General features: G+C 38.5%; 1 protein-coding gene across 1 annotated transcript in view; it reads right to left on the reverse strand.

Moving 5' to 3' along the window:
- Positions 1-21,874, reverse strand: part of FSIP1 (fibrous sheath interacting protein 1) — a 204,348-nt gene extending 182,474 nt beyond the window's left edge. Inside the window, exons 1-3 of the mRNA XM_036247677.1 lie at positions 21,794-21,874; positions 14,585-14,717; positions 3,988-4,171 (exon numbers count right to left, since the gene is read on the reverse strand). Coding sequence (XP_036103570.1) covers positions 3,988-4,171; positions 14,585-14,710 — 310 coding nt within the window. The 5' untranslated portion in view covers positions 14,711-14,717; positions 21,794-21,874. The remainder of the gene's footprint in view (positions 1-3,987; positions 4,172-14,584; positions 14,718-21,793) is intronic.
- Positions 21,875-22,145: the final 271 nt, after the last annotated feature.

Consider the following 22,145-nt stretch of genomic DNA (forward strand, 5'->3'; position numbering starts at 1 on the left):
CACGTAACCAAACACCTTTTATCTATGCCCCTCCCACCTGTTCTATTTTGTTGAAGTACCTAAAAATGTTTTTGAGTTGTGGATGATTGGTAGTAACTTATTTAAAATTAGGGACCCAAAAGAACTTTCATCACTCAAGTTTTAAGTTATGTTTAATGATGTTAATAACAGCAGCTAAAGGGGGTGGTGGGGGAGAGATAAACCACAGAACTTATATGCATGTGTGCATGAACAATGGACATGGACAACAAAGCTGGGGACAGGGCGGGGAGGAGGGAGGAAGGGGGAATGGGGGGGGGAGAAACATGTGTAACAAAAATTAATTAATTAAATTTTAAAAAAGGAAAAATAATAATAATAATAAAATAATAGCAGCTAACATTTATAGAGTTACCTAGTAGGCAGGCACAGTGTTAAGTGCTTTATTTACATGCATTATCTCATTAATCCTCATCATAAACCTGTGAAGTGGTATATTATTGTCCCCATTTTATAAATTTGTAAACTGAGGCTAATTTGTAACTGAGTTACATACATATCCAAGATGATATCACTATTAAATGGCAGTCAGTTTCCACCCAGATCTGTCTGACTCCAGAGCCAAAGCTCTTCACCACCAGGCGATACTTCCTCTGTGAAGCCTGATGAAAGATGATAATCTGGCAATGAGCTCAAATACTAAAGTCTAGTTTAGATCATTAGAAAGATAATTAGAAATGCATATTATGCTAAGAAAGGCCAAATTTTGTGACTTTTGAAAATTCAAAGAGTCCAATTATGTTTTTCTATAATGTATATTACTTCCTCTTTAAGGAGAATAAAATATTTTCAGAGCAAATAAGCTTATCCAAAGAGCATACTGAGCCCTGGCCGGTTTGGCTCAGCGGTTAGAGCGTCGGCCTGCGGTCCGGAGAGACCCGGGTTCGGTTTCCGCTAAGGGCACGTACCTCGGTTGCAGTTTGTCCCCGGCCCTGGTTGGTTGTGCGGGTGGCAGCCACTCGATGTGTCCCTTCACGTCGATGTTTCTCTCTCTCTCCCTTCCTCTCTCTCTCCCTCCCACTCTATCTGTACAAAAAAATGGAAAATATCCTCAGGTGAGGATAAAAAAAAAAAACAAAAAAAAAAAAAAACAAAGAGCATACTGAGCCCTGGCCAGTTTGGCTCAGTAGTTAGAGCATTAGCCCATAGACCAATCTCAGGTTCGATTCCTGGTCCAGGGCACATGCCTAGGTTGCAGGTTCAATCCCTGGCCCCCAATGTGGAAGGCAACCAATCACTGTGCCTCTCTCACATCTCTCTCTTTCCCTTCCTCCTTCTTTCCACTCTAGCTAAAAACCAATGGAAAAAATATCCTCGGGTGAGAATTTTTTTTAAAAGAATAATGATCATATTAAAAAGGAAGCTCAGTAAATCTTAATGCTTATTTACACACTTCAAATGCAACAGCCTCTAGTTCTAATTCCCAACTGCAAATCCTAGCATTCTCAGGCTCCATGTACATAGGTGGTCTATAGAGCAGGCATTTTGAAGTAACTCATGCAGTACTGAAACAATATTAACAATACAATGTAAACTGGGTGATAGCTAATCTCAACTACGATACTTTGTTTCCTGATAACTGTAGTTCTGAATCCCCTGGCCTTACCTGGAAAACTAATCTCATCCCAAACATATTCTAAATGAGTTTTCACAGTATATAAATCTCAGCTTCCCCATAGCCTTAAAAATTACTCAGGACCCAAAGTAGCTTTTGTTTATGTGAGTTATGTCTATTGATAATTACAATATTGGAAATCAAAACTAAAAAATGTTATAAATATTTATATTTATTTTAAAATAATAAACATGTTATATTAATTATATGTTGACATAAATATAATATTTTTAACAAATAACTGTATTTTCCAAAAAAATACTGAGAAGATTAACACTGTTTTAATTTTTCAAAATCTGGCTTAATAGAAGACAGCTGAATTCTCATATTTGCTTCTAAAGTCAATCTATAGCAATCTGTTATTTTAGTTAAAGTATGAAAAATAAGTTGGCCTCACACAGAGATATAGTAGGAAAGAAAAAGAGAAATATATAGCCTTTTCAGATAATGGTGAATATTCTTCTTTGACACTATATCAAAATTCAACAAGGGTTGGTCTCTAAAAGATTAGTTGTAATGCAAAATCTGTAACCATACTAGTGAGCTTTTTATATTTGTTCCATTAAAATCCATGGATCGATCTTTCATGTTAAGTGCATCTTTTACCCTCCCTTGGTCACCTGGAAAACAGTGGTTCACTGGATTATGTAGACTTTCAAATGTTAACATATTTCAGTATACAACACACACACACACACACACACGTTAATATGGCCACCGATTTTTACTAGAAAAGTCTAAGTATTGGGAAGCTGTCAAGATCACATGGACATACATAAGTTTTCTAAAATTCTAACTTTCACTAGAAAGTTCAAATTTTATTATTGACAAAAAATACTGTCAGTTGTCTTCTTTGAGGTAACAGGCTCACTTCATTTTTTTAAAAAAATGAATGCCAGCCCAGCCGGTGTGGCTCAATGGATTTAGCAACATCCCATGGACTGAGAGGTCCCGGTTCGATTCCTGGTCAGCGCATGTGTCCAGGCTTCAAGCTCAATCCCCAATAGGGGTATGCAGGAGGCAGCCAATCAATGTTTCTCTCTCACATTGATGTTTTTATCTCTCTAGCCCTTCCTCTCTCTAAAACAGCAATGGAAAACATATATTTTTTAAATGAATGCCAAATACCCAAGTCTGAAAGAGAATAGTTTTTGTCAGTCATTCTTTCAAGTAAGAATGGTGTTCCATTTAAAAAGTGGCCACTTCAACTCTCAACTTAAACTATCACACAAGTACTTTTCCTCTACACAATCTTCACATTTTGTATACAGCAGAATTGTTTTATATGTGCCTCCCATTCTACCACACAGGATATTTTAAAAGTTTGTATTCAAAGGTAAAGATGTAATAAAATTATTAATTTCTATTGCTCCGAAGACATTCTTTTTTTTATCCTCACCTGAGGACATTTTTTTCCATTTTTTGTTCAGATAGAGTGGGAGGGGGAGAGAGAGAGAGAGAGAAACAACAATGTGAAAGGGACACATCGAGTGGCTGCCACCCACACGACCAACCAGGGCCAGGGACAAACTGCAACCGAGGTACGCACCCTTTGCGGGAATCGAACCCGGGTCTCTCTGGACCACAGGCCGACGCTCTAACCGCTAAGCCAAACCAGCCAGGGCTACTCCGAAGACATTCTTGAGTGACACTGGATATTCTTTTTTCTGCCAGTGCCTGGTCATGAAGAATACAATGACTAATAGTGCAATTTGATGCCATTGCCTTGGATCATGCTAAAGCACCAGCAGTTTTGCCCGCACTGCTTCTGTACCATCAGTGCAAATGTCCATTCAGGGGGCAAGAAGGCAAATAGATATTTTCAGTATTGTGATAAACTTTATAACTGATATATGATGTCAGTATTATAATGAAAGTAGCTTTTACTTTGCAGAGCCCCCAAAAGGGTCTCAGAGACCCCCTGAGTGCTGTAGACCACATTTTAAGAACTGCTATCTAATCACTGTGACCAGTATTAATAACCATAAAAAAGGAGTCTTTTAAAATCCAAAAGTTACTAAGATCAAATGGGATTATCCCTAAAAAAGTATATATTTTATTGTGTAATTTTAGTCATCAAAAAAATCAATAACTCATGTAATAAAATGCAGAAATACTTCCACCTTGATTAATGTAAAATGACCGCAATAACAATTTTATTAAATGATGTATTATTTTTCTAAGTGTACTTAAGGACCCTTAATATTCTTCTAAATAACTGATGAGTGTTCACAAAAAAATAACTCATTTTTTAATTATTTCTACTTAGCTGATAAAAACATATCTAATTCTAATATTTTAACATTTGTAGTTATCATTAGCAAATCACCTACCTGAACATTTAGAGATTGTCTGATGTTGAACAAAGTTCAAATCTTCATCTGACCCCTCTTCAGCCAGGTTTATATTCTCAGAGTAGTTTTCCCCTTTATCATCTTTACTGTTTCTACTCCCCTCTGTATTACTGCTTTCTGAGAGGCCCTCTTTATCAGAGTTCAACTTGATTGCAGTATCAATCTAAAAATTATTTTTAAAGAAATAATGCATTGTTTTAAACTTCAAATTTCTAGACTATTTTAGATAATGGAAGTATATGTGAGGACACACACTAGCATTAAAGTATTCTAAGAACATAACACTTCTTTTTTCAATCCTCATCCAAGGATATTTTTACCATTTATCATCATACAGAGTGGGAGGAAGAAAGAAAGAGGAAGAGAGAGAGAAACACATCAACTGGTTGCCTCCCACATGACCCGACCAGGGCTAGGGATGAACCGCAACAAGGTACATGCCCTTGACCAGAATCGAATCTATGACTCATTGGTCCACGGGCTGACGCTCTAACCACTGAGCCAAACTGGCCAATGCAGAAAATAACACTTTTTAATTAAATGCAATTTAATTACACAATTATATTAAATAACAATCTACACAAAGGAAATATGCACCATTCTCTAGCAATTTCTAACAATAATGGAGAAAAGTTAGGAATCAGTCCTGAAGAAACTGCTCTCTGCAAGGCTCTAGGGATGAGACATGAGGGTCCCTTTCCCTGTGCTTACACTCAGATGAAGAGTCAAAGGTCTAGAGCTGTGCTGTCCAATATTATATAATGGGCACATGTGGCTATTGAATAGCTGAAAAGTAAATAGTCTGGCCCTGGCCAGTGTGGCTCAGTGGACAGAGTACTGGCCTGCACATCAATGGGTTGCGGGTTCAATTTCCAATCAAGGGCATGTACCTGGGTTACAGGTTCCATCCCCAGCCCCCAGGATGCATGCGGGAGGCAACCAATCGATGTGTTTCTCTCCAATAGATGTTTCTCTCCCCCCTTCCTCCCTCCCTTCCTACCTTTCTCTCTCTCTAAAAATCAATGGAAAAAATATTCTTGGGTGAGGATTAACAAAAAAAGAAAAGAAAAGAAATGTGAATAGTCTGAATTGAGATGTACTTCTAATGAAATTCTTCAAGTCAGAACTATGTGCTTTGGTGATTATTTTTATGCTATTCACAGTTTTTCTATTTCATCATGGTTTCTCTTTCCATTTTAGTAGAGTTCATTTTGAAAACACCACTTTGGTGCAGCTGTGTTTTCCTGAGAGAGAACAAGTAAAGACATCCATGGCTGAGTCAGGAGAAAACAGGGATCATGGGGCACGTGGCAGTGAGCATCACAGAGCAAATGAACACAGCCCAAGGGAGAGTCACAGCTTCAGGGAGAGAGAGCCCGCCACTTTCCTCTCTTATGCTTGGAGAGAGAGCCACTTCTGAGAGGACTACCTTTTCCCTCCCAGTGGGAGGAATGTCTGCTCCAGCCCCTCGGGGCTCCGTCCTTAGAGGGTTTCATGGTCTCTCTGCACCCATGTAATCAATCTCCCCTACTGTAATCTGTGCCCCTTGTGAATCTCCAAGGCAGAAGTTTGTGGTGCTGTGAATTAAACTGCCAGGGACACAGGACTGCGGGAGCATCTCTGTTCGCCTGAACTAGTACGTAAATCCCAGCGGAACTGAGCTGAGTCAGTGGATAATAATTACAGCCACCATTTACTGAGGAATCACTAACAGCCATGTCCGGTGCTGAGTACTTTACATACACGGCCTCCTTCACTCTGCACAATGACCTATGGTAAAGGCACTGCCATCTGATTTCACAGAGAAGAAGAAAGATCCAGTATAGGATGAAACTAGTGAAGGCCCAATTTATAAACAAACAAAACAATGCCTACTTTATGTAACCTCAGAGGTGTTAAAGAAGGTTCCCTGTTCAAAAACATGCTCTGTCAAGGGCTAGGTAAAACCTGAAATCCCATACTATCCTGTTCATCCTTCTGGCTCTACGGTTCTGTGAAAATGCTGAAATTGCTGGGGGAGGGCACGTGAGCCTTGTCGGTTTTGCATATCATGGCAGAAATGAATTTAGCCAATCTTACCTGAGAATGGAATTTTATTTTATTTTATTTTATTTTAAACTCATCTTTATTGTTGAATGTATTACAGATGTTTCTCCCTTTTTTCTCCATTGACCCCCTCTTCCCCATTCCTGCCCCCTCCTGCCTTCCCCACACTATTGTCTGTGTCCTTTGGTTGTGCATATATGCATAGAAATTCTTTGGTTTATCTCATCCCATTCTCCCTTCCCCTTTCCCTTTGAGGTTCATCAGTCTAACAACCAATTTGTACTTCTTAATTCCTTCATCTTTTTCACCCACCCTCCCAGCCCCCACCCATCTGGCAAGCAACAAAAAGTTCTCTGGATCTATGAGTCTGTTTCTGTTCTGCTTGCTCATTGTGTTTGTGGATTCAATTGTTGATAGATATGTATTAATTGCCATTTTATTGTTCATATTTTTGTTCTTCTTTGCCTTCAAGAAGACCCTTCAACATTTCATATAATACTGGTTTGGTGGTAATGAATTCCTTTAGCTTTTTCTTGTCTGGGAAACTCTTGATATGGCCATCTGAGGAACTCAGTGAGAAAGAACATCAACAACATAAAAAAGGGCCAGTCAGAAATTAAGGATGCACTAAAATAAAGAATAATTTACAGGAAATCAATGGTAGAGTAGGTAAAGCCAAGAAGCTAAACATCAATTTGGAATATAAGGAAGCAGAAAACACCCAACTAGAACAGCAAAAAGAATCCAAAAAAAATTAGGATAGTGTAAGGAGCCTCTGGGACAACTTCAAGTGTGCCAACATTCACATCATAGGGGTGCTGAAGGAGAAGAGAGAGAGCAAGAAATTGAAAAACTATTTGAAACAATAATGACAGAAAACTTCCCTAATGTGGTGAAGGAAACAGACATACAAGTTCTGGAAGCACAGAGAGTCCCAAACAAGTGGAACTCAAGGAGGTTCACACCAAGACACAGCATCATCAAAATGCCAAAGGTTAGCCCTGGCCGGTTTGGCTCAGAGGTTAGAGCATCGGCCTGCGGTCCAGAGAGTTTGGTTCCTGCTAAGGGCACGTACCTTGGTTGCAGTTTGTCCCCGGTCCTGGTTGGGTCGTGCGGGAGGCAGCCACTTGATGTGTTCCTTTCACATCGATGTTTCTCTCTCTCTTCCTCTCTCTCCCTCCCACTCTATCTGAACAAAAAAATGGAAAAATGTCCTTGGGTGGGGATAAAAAAAAAAAATGCCAAAGGTTAAATACAAAGAGAGAATCTTAAAAGCAGCAAGAGAAAAGCAGTTCGTTACCTACAAAGGAGCTGCCATAAGACTGTCAGCTGATTTCTCAAAAGAAACTTTGCAGACCGGAAAGGAGTGGCAAGAGATATTCAAGGTGATGAAAAGCAGTGACCTACAACCCAGATTACTCTGTCCTGCAAAGCTGTCATTTAGAATCAATGGCCATATCAAGAGTTTCCCAGACAAGAAAAAGCTAAAGGAGAATGGAATTTCATACAGAGGACTACAGAATATACAAAAGAGAGCTAGATATTAGCAGTATGCTCAGATAGCACACTTCGGGGTACACAAAGACTTTTCACAGGTATAATCCTATATGATCCTAACTCTTGGAATGAGCAGGAAGTAATAAGGCAAAAAGATGAAAATGAAGAACAAAAGGTAAACTTTGCCCATTTCACAGTTTTACCCATAGTTCCCCACTTTTCTTCCCCAACCCATTCACTGCCTGCCGGCCTCTCTGTTCCTAACACTCCTGATCTTCTACCCTGTGGCCTATGTATACGATTTTCGTATCTTCTTCCTTCTCAAAGCCACATTCCACCTCCATTATTCATTGCCCCATGTCCCCCACCCCACACCTGCTAGTCCCAGGAAAGGTAAATTCCCTATAGAAACCTCCCTAAAAATTAGACTCCCTACCTGAAACATGTGGGATGTTTAAACAAATTACAACTATAAGCTCTTTTAAGAATATTCAGCCCTGGCCAGTTTGGCTCAGTGATTAGAGCGTCGGCCCACAGACCGGAGAGTCCCGGGTTCGGTTCCCACTAAGGGCACGTACCTCAGTTGCAGTTTGTCCATACCCCAGTTGGGGTCATGTGGGTGGCAACCACTCCATGCGTCTCTCTCACATCGATGTTTCTCTCTCTCTCTTCCCCTCTCTCTCCCTCCTGCTCTATCTGAAGATAAATGCAAAAATGTCCTCAGGTGAGGATTAGATAAATAAATAAATAAAATTTTTAAATTCATAAGCAACAATAAGCCAAAAATTTTAGAATGAGAAATCTATTGTTACTAAAGAAATTTCATTAAAAATCTAGCATATTAAACTCATTGTCTGTCATATAGAAAATTTTGATATCAATAAAAGTCAAATTTGATCAATAACACTAATCAAAATTCCAGGATTTATTATTCAAACACTGTAAAGTTTCACAGACACTGAATCACTTACAATCAGCAGTCTGTACTATATCTATGGCTTTCTTCCCCAACCTACGACAAATCTTACTTATTTTCCATGAACTTAAGACAAATCACAACTTTTAAGAGGCTTTCTTTTTTATATAATTATCAGTGTCCTTGTTGACCAATATATGTGCTAGAGTTTAAACTGTAGCTTAGTGGGTTCAAATAAAATCTTACTTGAAGTGATCACTGATATTTTTCTTTTAAGTAAGTCTTGAACAAAGTAATATTAATGTATGTATTAAAACCAGCATGTCAATATTGTGAAGTTGCTGTTTTACCAAAAAATCATCACCCAGGAATATAAAAGTAGAAATACTAATTCTATGCTACTCTAACTTTTATCAGGTATTTGTATATTATCCTACCTAAAGAGGGAAAATCTTCATTCTAAATGTATTGAACACATATTTTGTGAATACTTCCTATGTGCCACGCTTTATGTTGAATTCTGTGAAGAACATAGAAAGGACTGACCAATTGAGTTAAAGAGTTGAAACCAGCCCTAGGCAGGTGGCTCACTTGGTTGAAGCGCCATCCCATATACCAAAAAGGTCTTGTGTTTGATTCCCAGTAAGGGCACATGCCTTGGTTTTGAGTTCAATCCCCTGTGGGGGTGCACAAGAGGCAACTGATCGATATATCTCTCTCACATCTCTCTCTCCCCACCCCACTTCCTCCCTCTCTAAAATCAATATAAACAGGTTCTCATGTAAGGATTTAAAAAAGAATTAAAACCAATACCTACAAAGTATTGAATACTTACTAGGTGCTAGTCACTGTTCTAAGAACTTGAAATATTTTATCTTTAAAACGTGCCTATAAGGTTTAAACAAATGAGAAAACTGGCACAAATTAATTTTCCCAAAATCATATAAAATGTGGTCAGCAAAACCCAATTTGAACCTATGACTGCAGAGTTTAGGTTTGTAACCACTACACTTGAGACTAGAGAATCCAAAATTGTTTTTAGATTCCAATTTGGGGTCTACGGAAAACTGAATAAACTGAAACCTCCATCTACTTAGAAAGACATACATGAGCTCACGAGAACACTGGGGAAACTGCCAGTAGGCAGACATTAAAAGGACACTGAAAACTAGAACAGAAGCCTTGAAAATCCTTAAAGCAGCTGCCTCAGTTGGGGGCAAGGGTAGGAGTGACAAAGAGAGGCCAATGAGGATGTGCTGGCCTCAGAAAGCTATGGGCTTTGGTTTTGACACCCATGCAGGGATAGAAGAGTAGGCCTCAGACCCACACAAGACAACAAGATGGAAAGGAACCTTCCGTCTCTTGCTCCATAAAGCTAGATGCCTCAAAAAGATGCATCCTGGGTGAAAAATACATCTAACCAACAGCACAGGCTAAAATAAAAAACACGTCTGGGGTACAAGTGGGGAAAAGCCTTCCCTGAGAATTTGAAACCACAGTGTCATGTTTCATGCGGGTCTGGGTTCCAATTTATATTATTCACGTGCTCTAGGATGCTTAGAGCTGAAAAACGGGGTAAAAAGAGAAAGAGAGAAATGCATGCTAGTGATGTATCTCTGAGGCATGTGGTGGAAGCAAACACAAACCTGCTCTGAAAGACATAGTTTCAAATCAGGTTCCATAAAATTCCCAAAATTAAAGCTCACATTCTAAAAGTTTAAAAGTCATTAACGTATTACCAACAATAACCAAGTATCACAATAAACAAAAGAACTTAAGATATTAAAATGCTGATAATGAGAATCATATCAATATTTTAGTTGGTATTTTCAAAATAAATTTAAAAACATGAGCCCTGGCTGGTGTAGCTCTGTGGTTAGAACATCAGTCTGTGTACCGAAAGGTCTCAGGTTTGATTCCCAGCCAAGGGCACAGACCTGGGTTGCAGGTTCAGTCCTCAGCCTTGGTTAGGCATGTGCAGGAGGCAACTATTTGATGTGTCTCTCTCACATCTCTCTCTCTCCCCCTTCCACATTCTCTTAAAAAAAAAAAAAAAAAATCAATGCACAAAGTATACTCGGGTGAGAATTAACAACAACAACAACAACAAAAAATGAGATCAAGATACTGTAAAGAACAGATGGATTAAAAAGAACATCTTGAAATTAAAAATAAAGCATTAAATTTTAAAACTCAATGGATGGGTTAAAGAGCAAAGTTCACGTAGTATAAGAAATCATTCAAAAATTAGAAAATATATGTTAAAAATTCCCCTGGATAGAGCACAGAGAAATAAATGAATAGAAAATATTAAAAAGAACATAAGAGGCATAAAAGATAGAAGGGAAAGATTCAATAGACATTTAATATAACTTCCAGGATGATGAAATAGAAAAAAAAAGTAGACAATATTTGAAATGTGAAAACACAATAGCTGAGAACTTTTGAAAATAAATAAAACACAAATTCTTAGATTATAAAAGTACTAGCCTCCAGAAGGATAAATTAAATAAATCCATACCTAGGTGAGTAATAGTAGATACAAAGACAAAGAGAAAGCAAAGCAACCAGAAAAAAATATCTAAATTAGACAACCCACACTCAAATGAATATTTGGTTTACAAAAACCTTTTCATTGGTTACAAAAGAGACTACAAGTACCTAAATGTAAAACATAAAAGTATAAAACTTTCAGAAAAAAACAGGAGAAAATCTTTGGGACTTAGGATTCAACAAAGAGTTCTTAGGTACAAAAAAAAAAAAAACCGACAATCTTCCAAATAAAAAAATTAATAAATTGCACTTAAGAAAATGTTAAAATGCTCTTCCAAACACATAGTTAAAAGAATGAAAAGTCAAGCTACAGACTGGGAGAAAATATTTGCAAATCATATATCTGGCAAAAGACTCTATCTAAAATAGATAAAGTACTCTCAAAAGTCAACAATAAGAAAACCAAATTAAAAATATATATATATTTATAAAATATATATATACATATAAATTGAACATATGCTTTCCAAAACAGATATGTGGACTGCAAATAAGCACATGAAAACATATTCAACATTATTAGTCACCAGGGAAATGCAAGTTAAAACCACAAAGAGTTACTATTGTCATCCTATTAGATTGGTTATTTTTAAAAACAGCTGGAACTCTCATACGTTTCTGGTGGGAACCAAAACAGTTTGACAGTTTCTTATAGTTAAACATATACTTACCATACAACCCAGTGGTCCCACTCCTAGGTATTTATCTAAGAGAAATAAAAAATCTATACTCCCAAAAAATTCAATATATAAATATTTATAGCAGCTTTATTCATAACCATTGAAATCTGCAAACTACCCAATGTTCCTCAACTGGGGAATGGATAAACAAACTGTGGTATATCCATACAATGGAATATCACTCAGCAATAAAAAGGAAGGAACTACTGTATTGATAAATGCAATAACATAGAGGAGTCTCAAATGAATTGTGCCAATAGACAAAAGCCAGACTCAAACCCTGGCCGGTTTTGCTCAGTGGTTAGAGCGTCAGCCTGTGGTCCAGAGAGACCCAGGTTTGGTTCCCACTAAGGGCGCGTACCTCGGTTGCAGTTTGTCCCCAGCCCTGGTTGGTCATGCGGGTGGCAGCCACTCGATGTGTCCCTTTCACGTCAATGTTTTTCTCTCTCTCTCTCTCTCCCTCCCTCTCTCTCTCTCTCTCTCCCTCCCTCCCTCCCTCCCTCTCTATCGGAACAAAAAATGGAAAAAAAAAATGTCCTCGGGTGAGGATAAAAAAAAAAAACAGACTCAAAATCTATATACTTTTTAATTTCATTCACATGACCTTCTAGAAAAGGAAAAACAGATCAGGAGTCTCCAGGAATAACAATAGTAGAGCCCTGGCCAGTGTGGCTCAGTTCGTTGAAGCATCTTCCCGTGCCCCAAAGGATCGTGGGTTTGATTCCCATTCATGTTCTACCTCCATCGGGGCATGCACGGGAGACAATCAATCAATGTTTCTCTTACAAGAATGTTTCTCTCTCTTTCTATCTCCCTCTCTCTTTCTCTCTCTAAGATCAATAAAAAAATGTTTTTTAATTTTTTTAACTTAAAAGAAAAAAGAATAGTACAGTGTTTACAAAGGTGTAAGCAGGAGGGAATTTTTCAGGGATAACTGTTCTATGTCTTATGATGGTATCACTCTTCACATTTGCCAAGCTCAAAACTATATATCAAAAAGAGTGAATTTTACAGTATATAAAATTACTAAGTAAAAAACAAAAAAGTTAATAAGATACAATGTTAATAGATGAGAAGATTTAATATGATGAAGTTAGAAATTCTTTCCAAATTAATCTATAAATTCAAAGCTATTCAATCAAAGCCCCAATTTGTCATAGGACTTGAAAACCTGATCTAAAAATACAAAAAGAATAAAAAGCCAAGAATAGCTAAAACAGTCCTAGAAAAGAAAAAGATGGGGAGCGCCGTCCTGCCAGATATCAAGAACTATTACAAAGCTACAAGAGTTAACACACAGTATAGTAATGACACAGGATTAGATGGAATGAGACAAGCTAAGCTAGAAACTGTCTCTTACAAAGCCACTGCCAGCGAGGGTTCTGGATGCACGTTAGGGTCATCCAGTTAGATATGTCTGCACAAATTAGACCGCAGAAGTGAGGCAGAAGCCACCTTCCTAAGTTCCTGATATGAAGTTGGCAGGAAATATCAAAGACATAACCTCTGTATGTCTAATCATCAATTTTGTGGTTGTGATTTTGAGAACATGAATTTCTTGTATTTGATCCCTTTCTGCTGGAAACGTTTAGAGTGCTTTCTATTACTGCACTAAAGCATGATAGACAAAAACTCTAAGTTTCATAATGCAGAGTCCAGTCCATAAATCAAAAGAATAATTAAGTATGGATTCATAGATTTGCAGGTGTTTTCTACCATAAGTTTCAAAATTGTTGTTTGTCCCACCCTAAAACAAATAAATTGTTCCATGTCACAAATGGAAAAAATGATTCTTTTTTAAAAAACAAGTTTATGTATTTTAAGAAAAGAAAAGACGACAATTAAAGAAAAGAAAAGGAAGTCACTGCCATATAATATACCTTCTAAAGATACTATGTGGTCTTTACCCAAACTATATTTTTTAGATTGACGAGTCTCTTTCACAGTAAGAGTCAATGGTGGCATAGCAGACTTAGGAATACAAAACTTTCCTAACAAAACAAAGGTAACAAATGTGCATTAACAAAGTATAACTGTGAACAAATAAGCCTCACTCAAAAAAAAAGAGGAGGAGGAGGCAAGGAAGATAAAGAAGGAAACAGTATCTCATATAAAATGTTCTAAGGTAAAATCCAAGAAATATGTGAGTGTCCCTGATACCATTGTAATAACCTGGTTATTAATTAACTGGAAAGGCACAAAGGAAAGCTGCAATTTAGACACAGGCCCAGTAAGGTCTGGGTGACATGAGAAGGTGCTTGCCTGTCAATCACACCTGAAAACTGGCAATTGGCCAGAATAGATGTGGCTACTGCAAGGGTGCAAAGTCTGAGCTATTTAAACTCCTAAACAAAGGGAGTTCTCTCTCTTGACTTTCTCTCTTGCTTGTCCATGCTCCTGGCTCTCTTTTTGTAGGGGAAGCATTCCTCTGCATTTTAACCACATGGCCCACAGCCATGTGGATTCCACACAATGGACTGATGGACTGTGCCTAGCCTGATGCATGATGCTACATCGGACTCAACTCTACCATGGAACAGAAACCCTGGACACAGGCTTTGCTTATAGCTCTGCTAAAACCCCAGCTGCCCCTTTTCCAGGACTGGCTTAAGGGAAATGGGACTTTAGAAACTGTGGGATATAACTCTACACAATAAAAATCACTCATTCTCCCATGCAAGTCTTAGAAAATTCTTTTTCTCAAGATATCACAAGAACCCCCACTCCCATTAACAATGAAGAAATTCCACCTGTGCAATTCTCTGGTAATACTCCCAGCACACCCTCTAAAGAGGAACCTTACAACGGGATGTTAACAACCTTGGTTTATCAATAGCTAGAGGGCAGGAAGAGGAGTTTAAATCATTTCTAAACAGCAAAGTACCTTAAAGGATATTGGCTCTGGTGACAGCACCTCCAAAGAAGCATTTGAACATCTGCTCCCAGGACGTGTTCTTGAATTTGAGGCTGGTTTTGAAATTCCATCTAAGTTCCCCTTTATAATATCCATTGATATCCTGAAACAAAAATTTTAAAGCAAGTTATGACGTGTACTTAAGTGTTTCATTAGTGTTAACATGCAATTTAGGGCCTTTGTTATGAGGATTATGTTGCTACCAAAGTCACACTACCCTAATTTCATGAAAAGATGTCTGTGTCTGTGGATCAATAAATCTAATGTCACCATAGGTAGAATACATGCTGTCTAGGATGTTAGATGCTGAAAGTGACTAAAAAAAGAATGCAGAAATGAATGCCATCTTGAATGCTGAGAGAGACATTTATTTACTGTGTCCTTAAATTAAGAATACCCTCATGGAGCACCGCGCCTGTCAACCAAGATTCATGTTTGTCACAATGATTGGCTAAGGCCTCTACTTTCTTCTGGTTTTGCCTTCCTTATTCCAGCCTTTCCCATTCTAACTCAGCCTTCTACCTAGTTTTCCCTCTCAACTCCGATTCCTCCTCTCCTCCTTGGAGCCTCATTTCCACAGAGCGCCTAACTCTGGGTCACTGCTCTTTTTCTATCAACGCTTCTCCTCTAAGATCCATGATACCACTTCTGCCCTCCGAGTCAACAGAGAACAAAGCCTACCTTCTCTACTAGGGGACAAACGTCCATCATCCGGCTATACATCACCAATCTCTTTAACTATTTTTTGTGTGACACCACCCACAGGCCTCTCACCACTCTGGCTGCTCTATTCCCCGTGCTGCTTTCTGAAGCAGAAAATAGTAGGTCGGGTGGTTTAAACTAGCGGGAGAACTTGGGTGTTGTAGGCATATAGATCCTTTCAAATTGCTGTTCATCAAGACCCATCCAGATTTGTTCGGGAATGTGAGGATGTCATGCATGTTGAATAAAATGGAAGAAATATAAGGAGAGTTCCAGATTTTGCCTTCTCAATATTTAGCTTTATATGTGAATGGGTATCTTCCAACTAATCCTTTCCTAAATTCCTATCAATTATGAGTTAAACTTCTCTCCTAGCAGAATGAAGAAAGGCAAGAGCTTGTGGCTCAGCAAGTGTAACAATGTCCTTTTCTTACCCTACAAAATGACTCATGTTTCTCTGTTGTTGTTTTTTAAACAGCACAGGCAGAGTCCAGGGAGGTTTTGGACATACGAGGAAGCACAAACATAAACCACCTGATGCTTCTCCAAGACACACAGAGGGATAACATGATTTGGCCTCCAATCATTCAGTGTGCCAAAGCTGATGCTTAAGGGACCAGTAGGTCAACTCTTTCCATCTCAGCAAATGAAAAGGCATTGATCTGTTATTCAACTCTGCAAAAGGACTTCTGACTCACTCAGGAAGGCACTGACATTACTATTGTGGGATGACAGATCACCCTGGCCCGTCATGTCACAATCAAAAAGCACAGGCACTGAAAGGCCAAATGTCTTGTAAATGTCTAAGCAGCCTGTCAGGGAGACTTACTGCTGCTTACAGAAGGGGCAGTGACGTGGAAGCCTGTGCAGAGCCAGGATAATACATGTCAGAAAGGGAGAGGCCCAGGGAGCAGTCAGTGATATGGATCAGCTAAAAGGTCCAGAAATCTTTCAATTTGCTTTAGAAATAGGTCTATTCTATTGTTTTTGCTCCTGAAAATAATAAATTAAATTAAATACAGTTCCTAGGGTGAATGGGGATGTAACTGACAATCTCTGAATTTGGCCATATAGAAAAAAAGTGTGGGCAAATGGCACTGAATTGGGATCATATACATAGCACTAAATGTTGATTTAACCAAATACTGTGCCTCAATTATATTGAGTGTAAGTCGGGAGGAGTATATAAAAAGAGAGGTAGAATAAAACATCTAATCTGTCATAATGGAAAGTCAAAGGATGTCCAAAAATTGATAAAACCACCCCGGCCGGGTGGCTCAGTTGGTTGGAGCAGCATCCCATACACCAAAAGGTTGAGGGTTTGATTCCCAGTCAGGGCACATATGACAGGCAACCAATCAATGATTCTCTCTCCCTCTCCCCCTCCGTCTCTAAGAATCAATAAACACGTCCACAGACGAGGATGTGAAAAAAATTTTGAAAAAGCCAAACAGTTGAATAAGCATAATATTTACAAGTTCCGATAGTTGCCTCTGGAGAATGAGACTAGGGATTGCTTCTTTTTCTTTTTCCATTATAAATGTTATATTATAGTTTGACATTTTTATTATATTACTTTAATACAAGTAAAACCTAATTTTAAAAATAATAAATAATATAAAGTATGAAATCTCCAAGGGATTTGAAGGAAACAAAGGTAATTTACATGATATTGAAGTTAATGGCTTACTAAGCATGACACCAACAGCAAAAACAAAAAAGAAAGAGACTAAGAGATCTGATTACTGTTTAATGCTCCGAAACACACACACACACATATACACACACACACACACTCAAAATTAAATTAAAAGGCACCTGAGAGCCATGGCCGATATGACACTGTTGGTTAAGCGTTGTCCTGTGCATTGAAAGGCTGCAGGTTCAATTCCTGGTCAGGGCGCATACCCAAGTTCGATTCCCCAGTCGGGGTGCTCATGGGAAGCAACAGATCAATGTTTCTCTCTCACATCAATGATCTCTCTCTCTCCCTCCCTCCAGCTTCCTTCCTCTCTCTCTAAAAAATAAAATCAATAAACATATATTATGTTTTTTAAAGGCACCTGAAGCCCTGGCCGGTTTTCTCAGTGGTTAGAGCATAGGCCTGCAGACCAAAGAATCGTGGGTTCAATCCCAGTCAAGGACACATACCTCGGTTGCAGTTCGATCCCCAGGCCTGATTGGGGTTGTACAGGAGGTAACCAATAAATGTGTCTCTCTCACATCAATGTTTCTCTCTCTCTCCCTCCCTCCCACTCTCTCTGAAAATCAATGAAAAAATATCTTTGGGTGAGGATTAAAAACAAAAAAAAAAGGCACCTGTGAAACTGGGGAAAATATATACAACTTAGATAATACACAAAAGCTTAAAAATTTACATATTTAAAGAGCTCTTGCCAATAAATAAAAGAAACATTCCAATAAAAAACCGGCTAAGGGCATAAACAAGGAATTTTACCTACCATAAAAAAAACAAGATACAAATTGTCATTATATTCTAAAGAAAAAACAAGTGTAGCCTGACCAGTGTGGCTCAGTGGTTGAGCATTGACTCATGCACCAAACGGTCGCTGGTTCAATTCCTGGTCAGGGCACATGCCCAGGTTGTGGGCCTGATCCCCAGTTGGGGCATGCAGGAGGTGCCCAGTAAACGTTCTCTTTCATTGATGTTTCTCTCTCTCCCTGTCCCTTCCTCTCTCTCTAAAATCAATTTAAAAAATTATTTGAAAAAACAAGTGTAATTTCTCTAATTAAAGCAATATACAGAAAGGGAACTGAAAAATTATCACTAGTCAAAGAAGTAACAGAGATGGATTATGGATTGATGCCTTCATGATGTTCTTGTGTCCTTTTTTTTTACCTTTTGCTTATCTGTTTTTCTGGTTTTCTATTAAAGATATCTTAAATTCATAATTAAAGAATTTATTTATTGTAAAAAATTTTCTAGAATATATTAAAATGTATTCAAAAATAAATAAATGTAACTCAATATACACCAACCACCCTAAGCTAAATATTGTTGGCACATTTCTTCTCCATTGTTGCGCTATGTCTTTTCAATAGAATTGGACTAATATATTTCTCACTTAACATTGCATGATGACCGCCCTGGCCGATTTGGCTCAGTATCGGCCCGAGAACCAAAGATCCCGGGTTCTATTCCAGACAAGGGCATGTACTTCGGTTGCGGTTCATTCTCAGCCCCTGTTGGAGTCATATGCATGGCAATCAATGTGTCTCTCTCACACTGATGTTTCTCTCTCTCTCTCTCCCCCTCTCAACCCCTGTCCCACTCTGTCTGAAGAGAAATGTAAAAATATCCTCAGGTAAGGATTAAAAAACAAAACAAAACACTGCATGATGACCATTTCTTATTACATTAAAGATTACATTAAAATAGATTATTTACTTCATGACAGTCCATTAAATAGATGGATATATAACCAAATTCTAAGTCGTAACAAGTCACTACAAACATGTACCAACTTTTTATAACATTCACTTCAAACAAAATTAAACTTTTTCATATAGGCTTGTGAGAAATGCAACCATCATGGATAATTTAAAACCAAAATGGGAACACATGGCTGCTGTAATCTGGTTTTTTGTTTTGTTTTATTTATCTTCAGATAGAGCGGGAGGGAGAGAGGGAAGAAGAGAGAGAGAAAAAACACCAATGTGAGAAAGACACATCAAGTGGTTGCCACCCACACGACACCAACCAGGGCCGGGGACAAACTGCAACCCAGGTACAGACCCTTAGCAGGAACCAAACCCAGGACTCTCTGGTCCACGGGCCGATGCTCAAACCGCTGAGCCAAACTGGCCAGGGTATAATCTGGTATTTTTTAATAGAAGAATCAAAGAAAATGAATCCTCTTCTGTTTAGTAATAATGAATAACTGATCTAAAGGGGGAAAAGGTAGTATTACATTTATTTTCATGATTTTAATGTCTAAAAATTATTTTATGGTAGTTTTTTTAATTTTATATATTTATTATGCAAGAAATACTTGCCATGGGGGGTTGTCAAATTATACTAAAGAATATAAACATCTTTAACATCAAAATTCCCCTTGCCCCCAAGAACCAGTTAATAGATTTTTGTAGGTCTCATTTTTTTAGGCCTATGCAAACTTTCTATCCTTCATACCTACCTACTCCTCCCCAGCACAGTAAAATGGCATGGTGCTTTGCAACCTGCTTTTTCACACAATATATTTCAGAGATTTTCCTCTGAGAGATTTTCCTCATACAGATATAGTTCATGCTTTCAAACAATAGCATAGTTTTCCATTGTATAGATATAGCGTTTTTTAATAAATTCATTTAGATTATATATGGAGTATTTTCTATTAAAAGCAATACTAAAATTTATTCAAAATGGATCACAGACCTAAAAATAAAACTTAAGCCCTGATGGTTTGGTTCAGTGGTTAGAGCATCAGCCCGCGGACCGAGTCTCAGGTTCAATTCCAGTCAAGGGCACTACCTCGGTTGCAGTTGGTCCCCAGCCCTAGTCAATTGCAGGAGGCAACCAAAGGATAAGCAAACTGAGGCAACCAATCGATGTCTCTCTCTTACATTGGTGTTTATCTCCCTCTCTCTTTCTCTCTACCCCTCCCTCCCACTCTATCTGAAAATAAATGGAAAAATATCCTTGGGTGAGGATTTAAATTTAATTAATTAATTAATTTTTTTAAAAAAAACTTAAAACTATAACATTTCTCTAATATATGTGTGATTTTGGGTTAGGCAAAGATTTGTTAGATACAACATCAAAAGCATGATTCATGAAATAAAACATTGGTAAGTTTAAATGCAGCAACATTTAAAACTTCCACTCTTCAAAAGATATTGTTAAGAAAAGGAAAACAAAACCCAAATATTGAGAGAAAATATTTGTAAAATACATACCTGACAAAGGACATGTATCCAGAATACATGAAGAAGTATCAAGACCCAATAATAAGAAAACAAAAAATGTGAACAGACACATCACCAAAGATGTATGGATGGCAAACCATCACATGAGATGTTCAAGACCATTAGTCCCCAAATAAATGAGAATTAAAACCACAATAAGATACCACTATGCATTCAAATGGGGAAAAATAATTTAAAAAAAAAAACTAACCATAGCATGTGCTGATAAAATTGAAGAGTAACTGAAACTTTCATATATTGGTTATGAGAATGCAAAACAGAACAACTGTGTTGCAGAACTGCTTGGCATTTTCTTTTAAAGCTAAACATACACTTATCATATTATTTCACAACCTCATTCCTAGATATTTACCTAAGAAATAAAAACATATATTCACACAAAAACCTGTACATGAATGTTTACAGCAGCTTCATTAGTAATTGCCAAAAACTGGAAACAATCCAAATATCATTTAACTAGGGATTGGATAAGCAAACTGTGGTACATTGATACAAAGGAATACTACTCACAATATAAGGGAACAAACAACTGATACAAAACATGGACGAATCTCAGGTGCATTATACTAAATTGAAAGAAGCCAGATTCAAAAGACTCTATAGTGTTTACCCAATTATAGGACATTCTGGAATACACAAAACTATAGGGGAAATGGTTAGCAGCGCTATGGGTGGGAGGGGTTAACTACAAAAGGGTACTAAGGGATTTGGGGGAAATGATGACATTGTTCTGTGTCTTGCTTGTTGTGGCAATTATGTGTTTCTCGAAGCTCACTGAACTGCACATTAAAAAGGGCGAATTTTTTCATATATAAAGTAAACCTCAATTTTAAGTTAATCTCTTTTACTAATCTTTGTTTTGTTATTTATATATCCAGAATATAAATTTAGAATTGCTTAGTCAAAGAACATTTGCTTTTCAAATTTTGGTAGTCTGCCAAACTGTTCTCCACTGTACCAAATCACACCATTATCAACAAGGTATGATGAGATGAAAGTCTGCTTCCCCACGTTGGGCTGAGGTCAGTCTGGTTAACGTAAAGCTTTTCTCATCTGTGTCAATCTGGTAAATGTCAAAAGGTATCTGGAGCTTGATTTTCATTGCTTTAATTATGAGATAAGTTGGGCCCCTCGTTAAACGTTTGCTGACCGCCTTTCATTTTTATTTTTTTGTTGAAATGCTTATTTGCATCCTTTGCTATTTATGCGGCTGGTGACTGATTTTTTTTCAAAGTGACAATTGCTGAGAAGCAAAATGACTGATTTTTAATATAAATTCTAGGATGCCGGTCAGACTCCCAGGCACGCCCTCCCGCCGGCCCGCCCCCCGGCCCCGCCCCCGGCCCCCAGGCCCCGCCCCCAACTGCCAGCCTCTGGGCCAGGCGCCCGACACGACTGCGCTCCGCCCCTTCATTGGCTGGTCGCACAGCTGTAGAGCCGGCTCCTAGTCTGCGCGGTTCCCCACAAGCCAGGAGGAAACTCCGGGAACTAGTCGCCAGTCGTCAGATCACTGAGGGCTCAGAAGCGCACCTGACACTCGGAGCCACATCCCCTGTCCCCCAAAGAGGAAGAGGGGAAGAGGTCTTTCCTGCCACGACAGCTACCTACTCTGGTGGTGAAGGGAGTTGCGAGTCCAAAGCTCTCCTGCTTCATAGAACGCTGTTCCCCTGGCAACCAGAGTCACGACGTTTCTCAGTCTCGCGATAAGCAAAAAGGGCTGTACCATTCAGAATTGCGACGTGGGGGGCAGGGGCAGCGAGGAGGAGGGCAGTGTGGGTAAGGAATGGTTTGTTCGTGTTTAGGCTGAACTCGGAGGAGGTGGCTGGATGCTTGTGTGGTTCTGGCCCTCACTATTCATGTGGTGCCCGCCTGGCCTGTCCAC

This window comes from Molossus molossus, unplaced genomic scaffold, assembly GCF_014108415.1.
Source record: "Molossus molossus isolate mMolMol1 unplaced genomic scaffold, mMolMol1.p scaffold_m16_p_1, whole genome shotgun sequence".
NCBI lineage: Eukaryota > Metazoa > Chordata > Mammalia > Chiroptera > Molossidae > Molossus > Molossus molossus.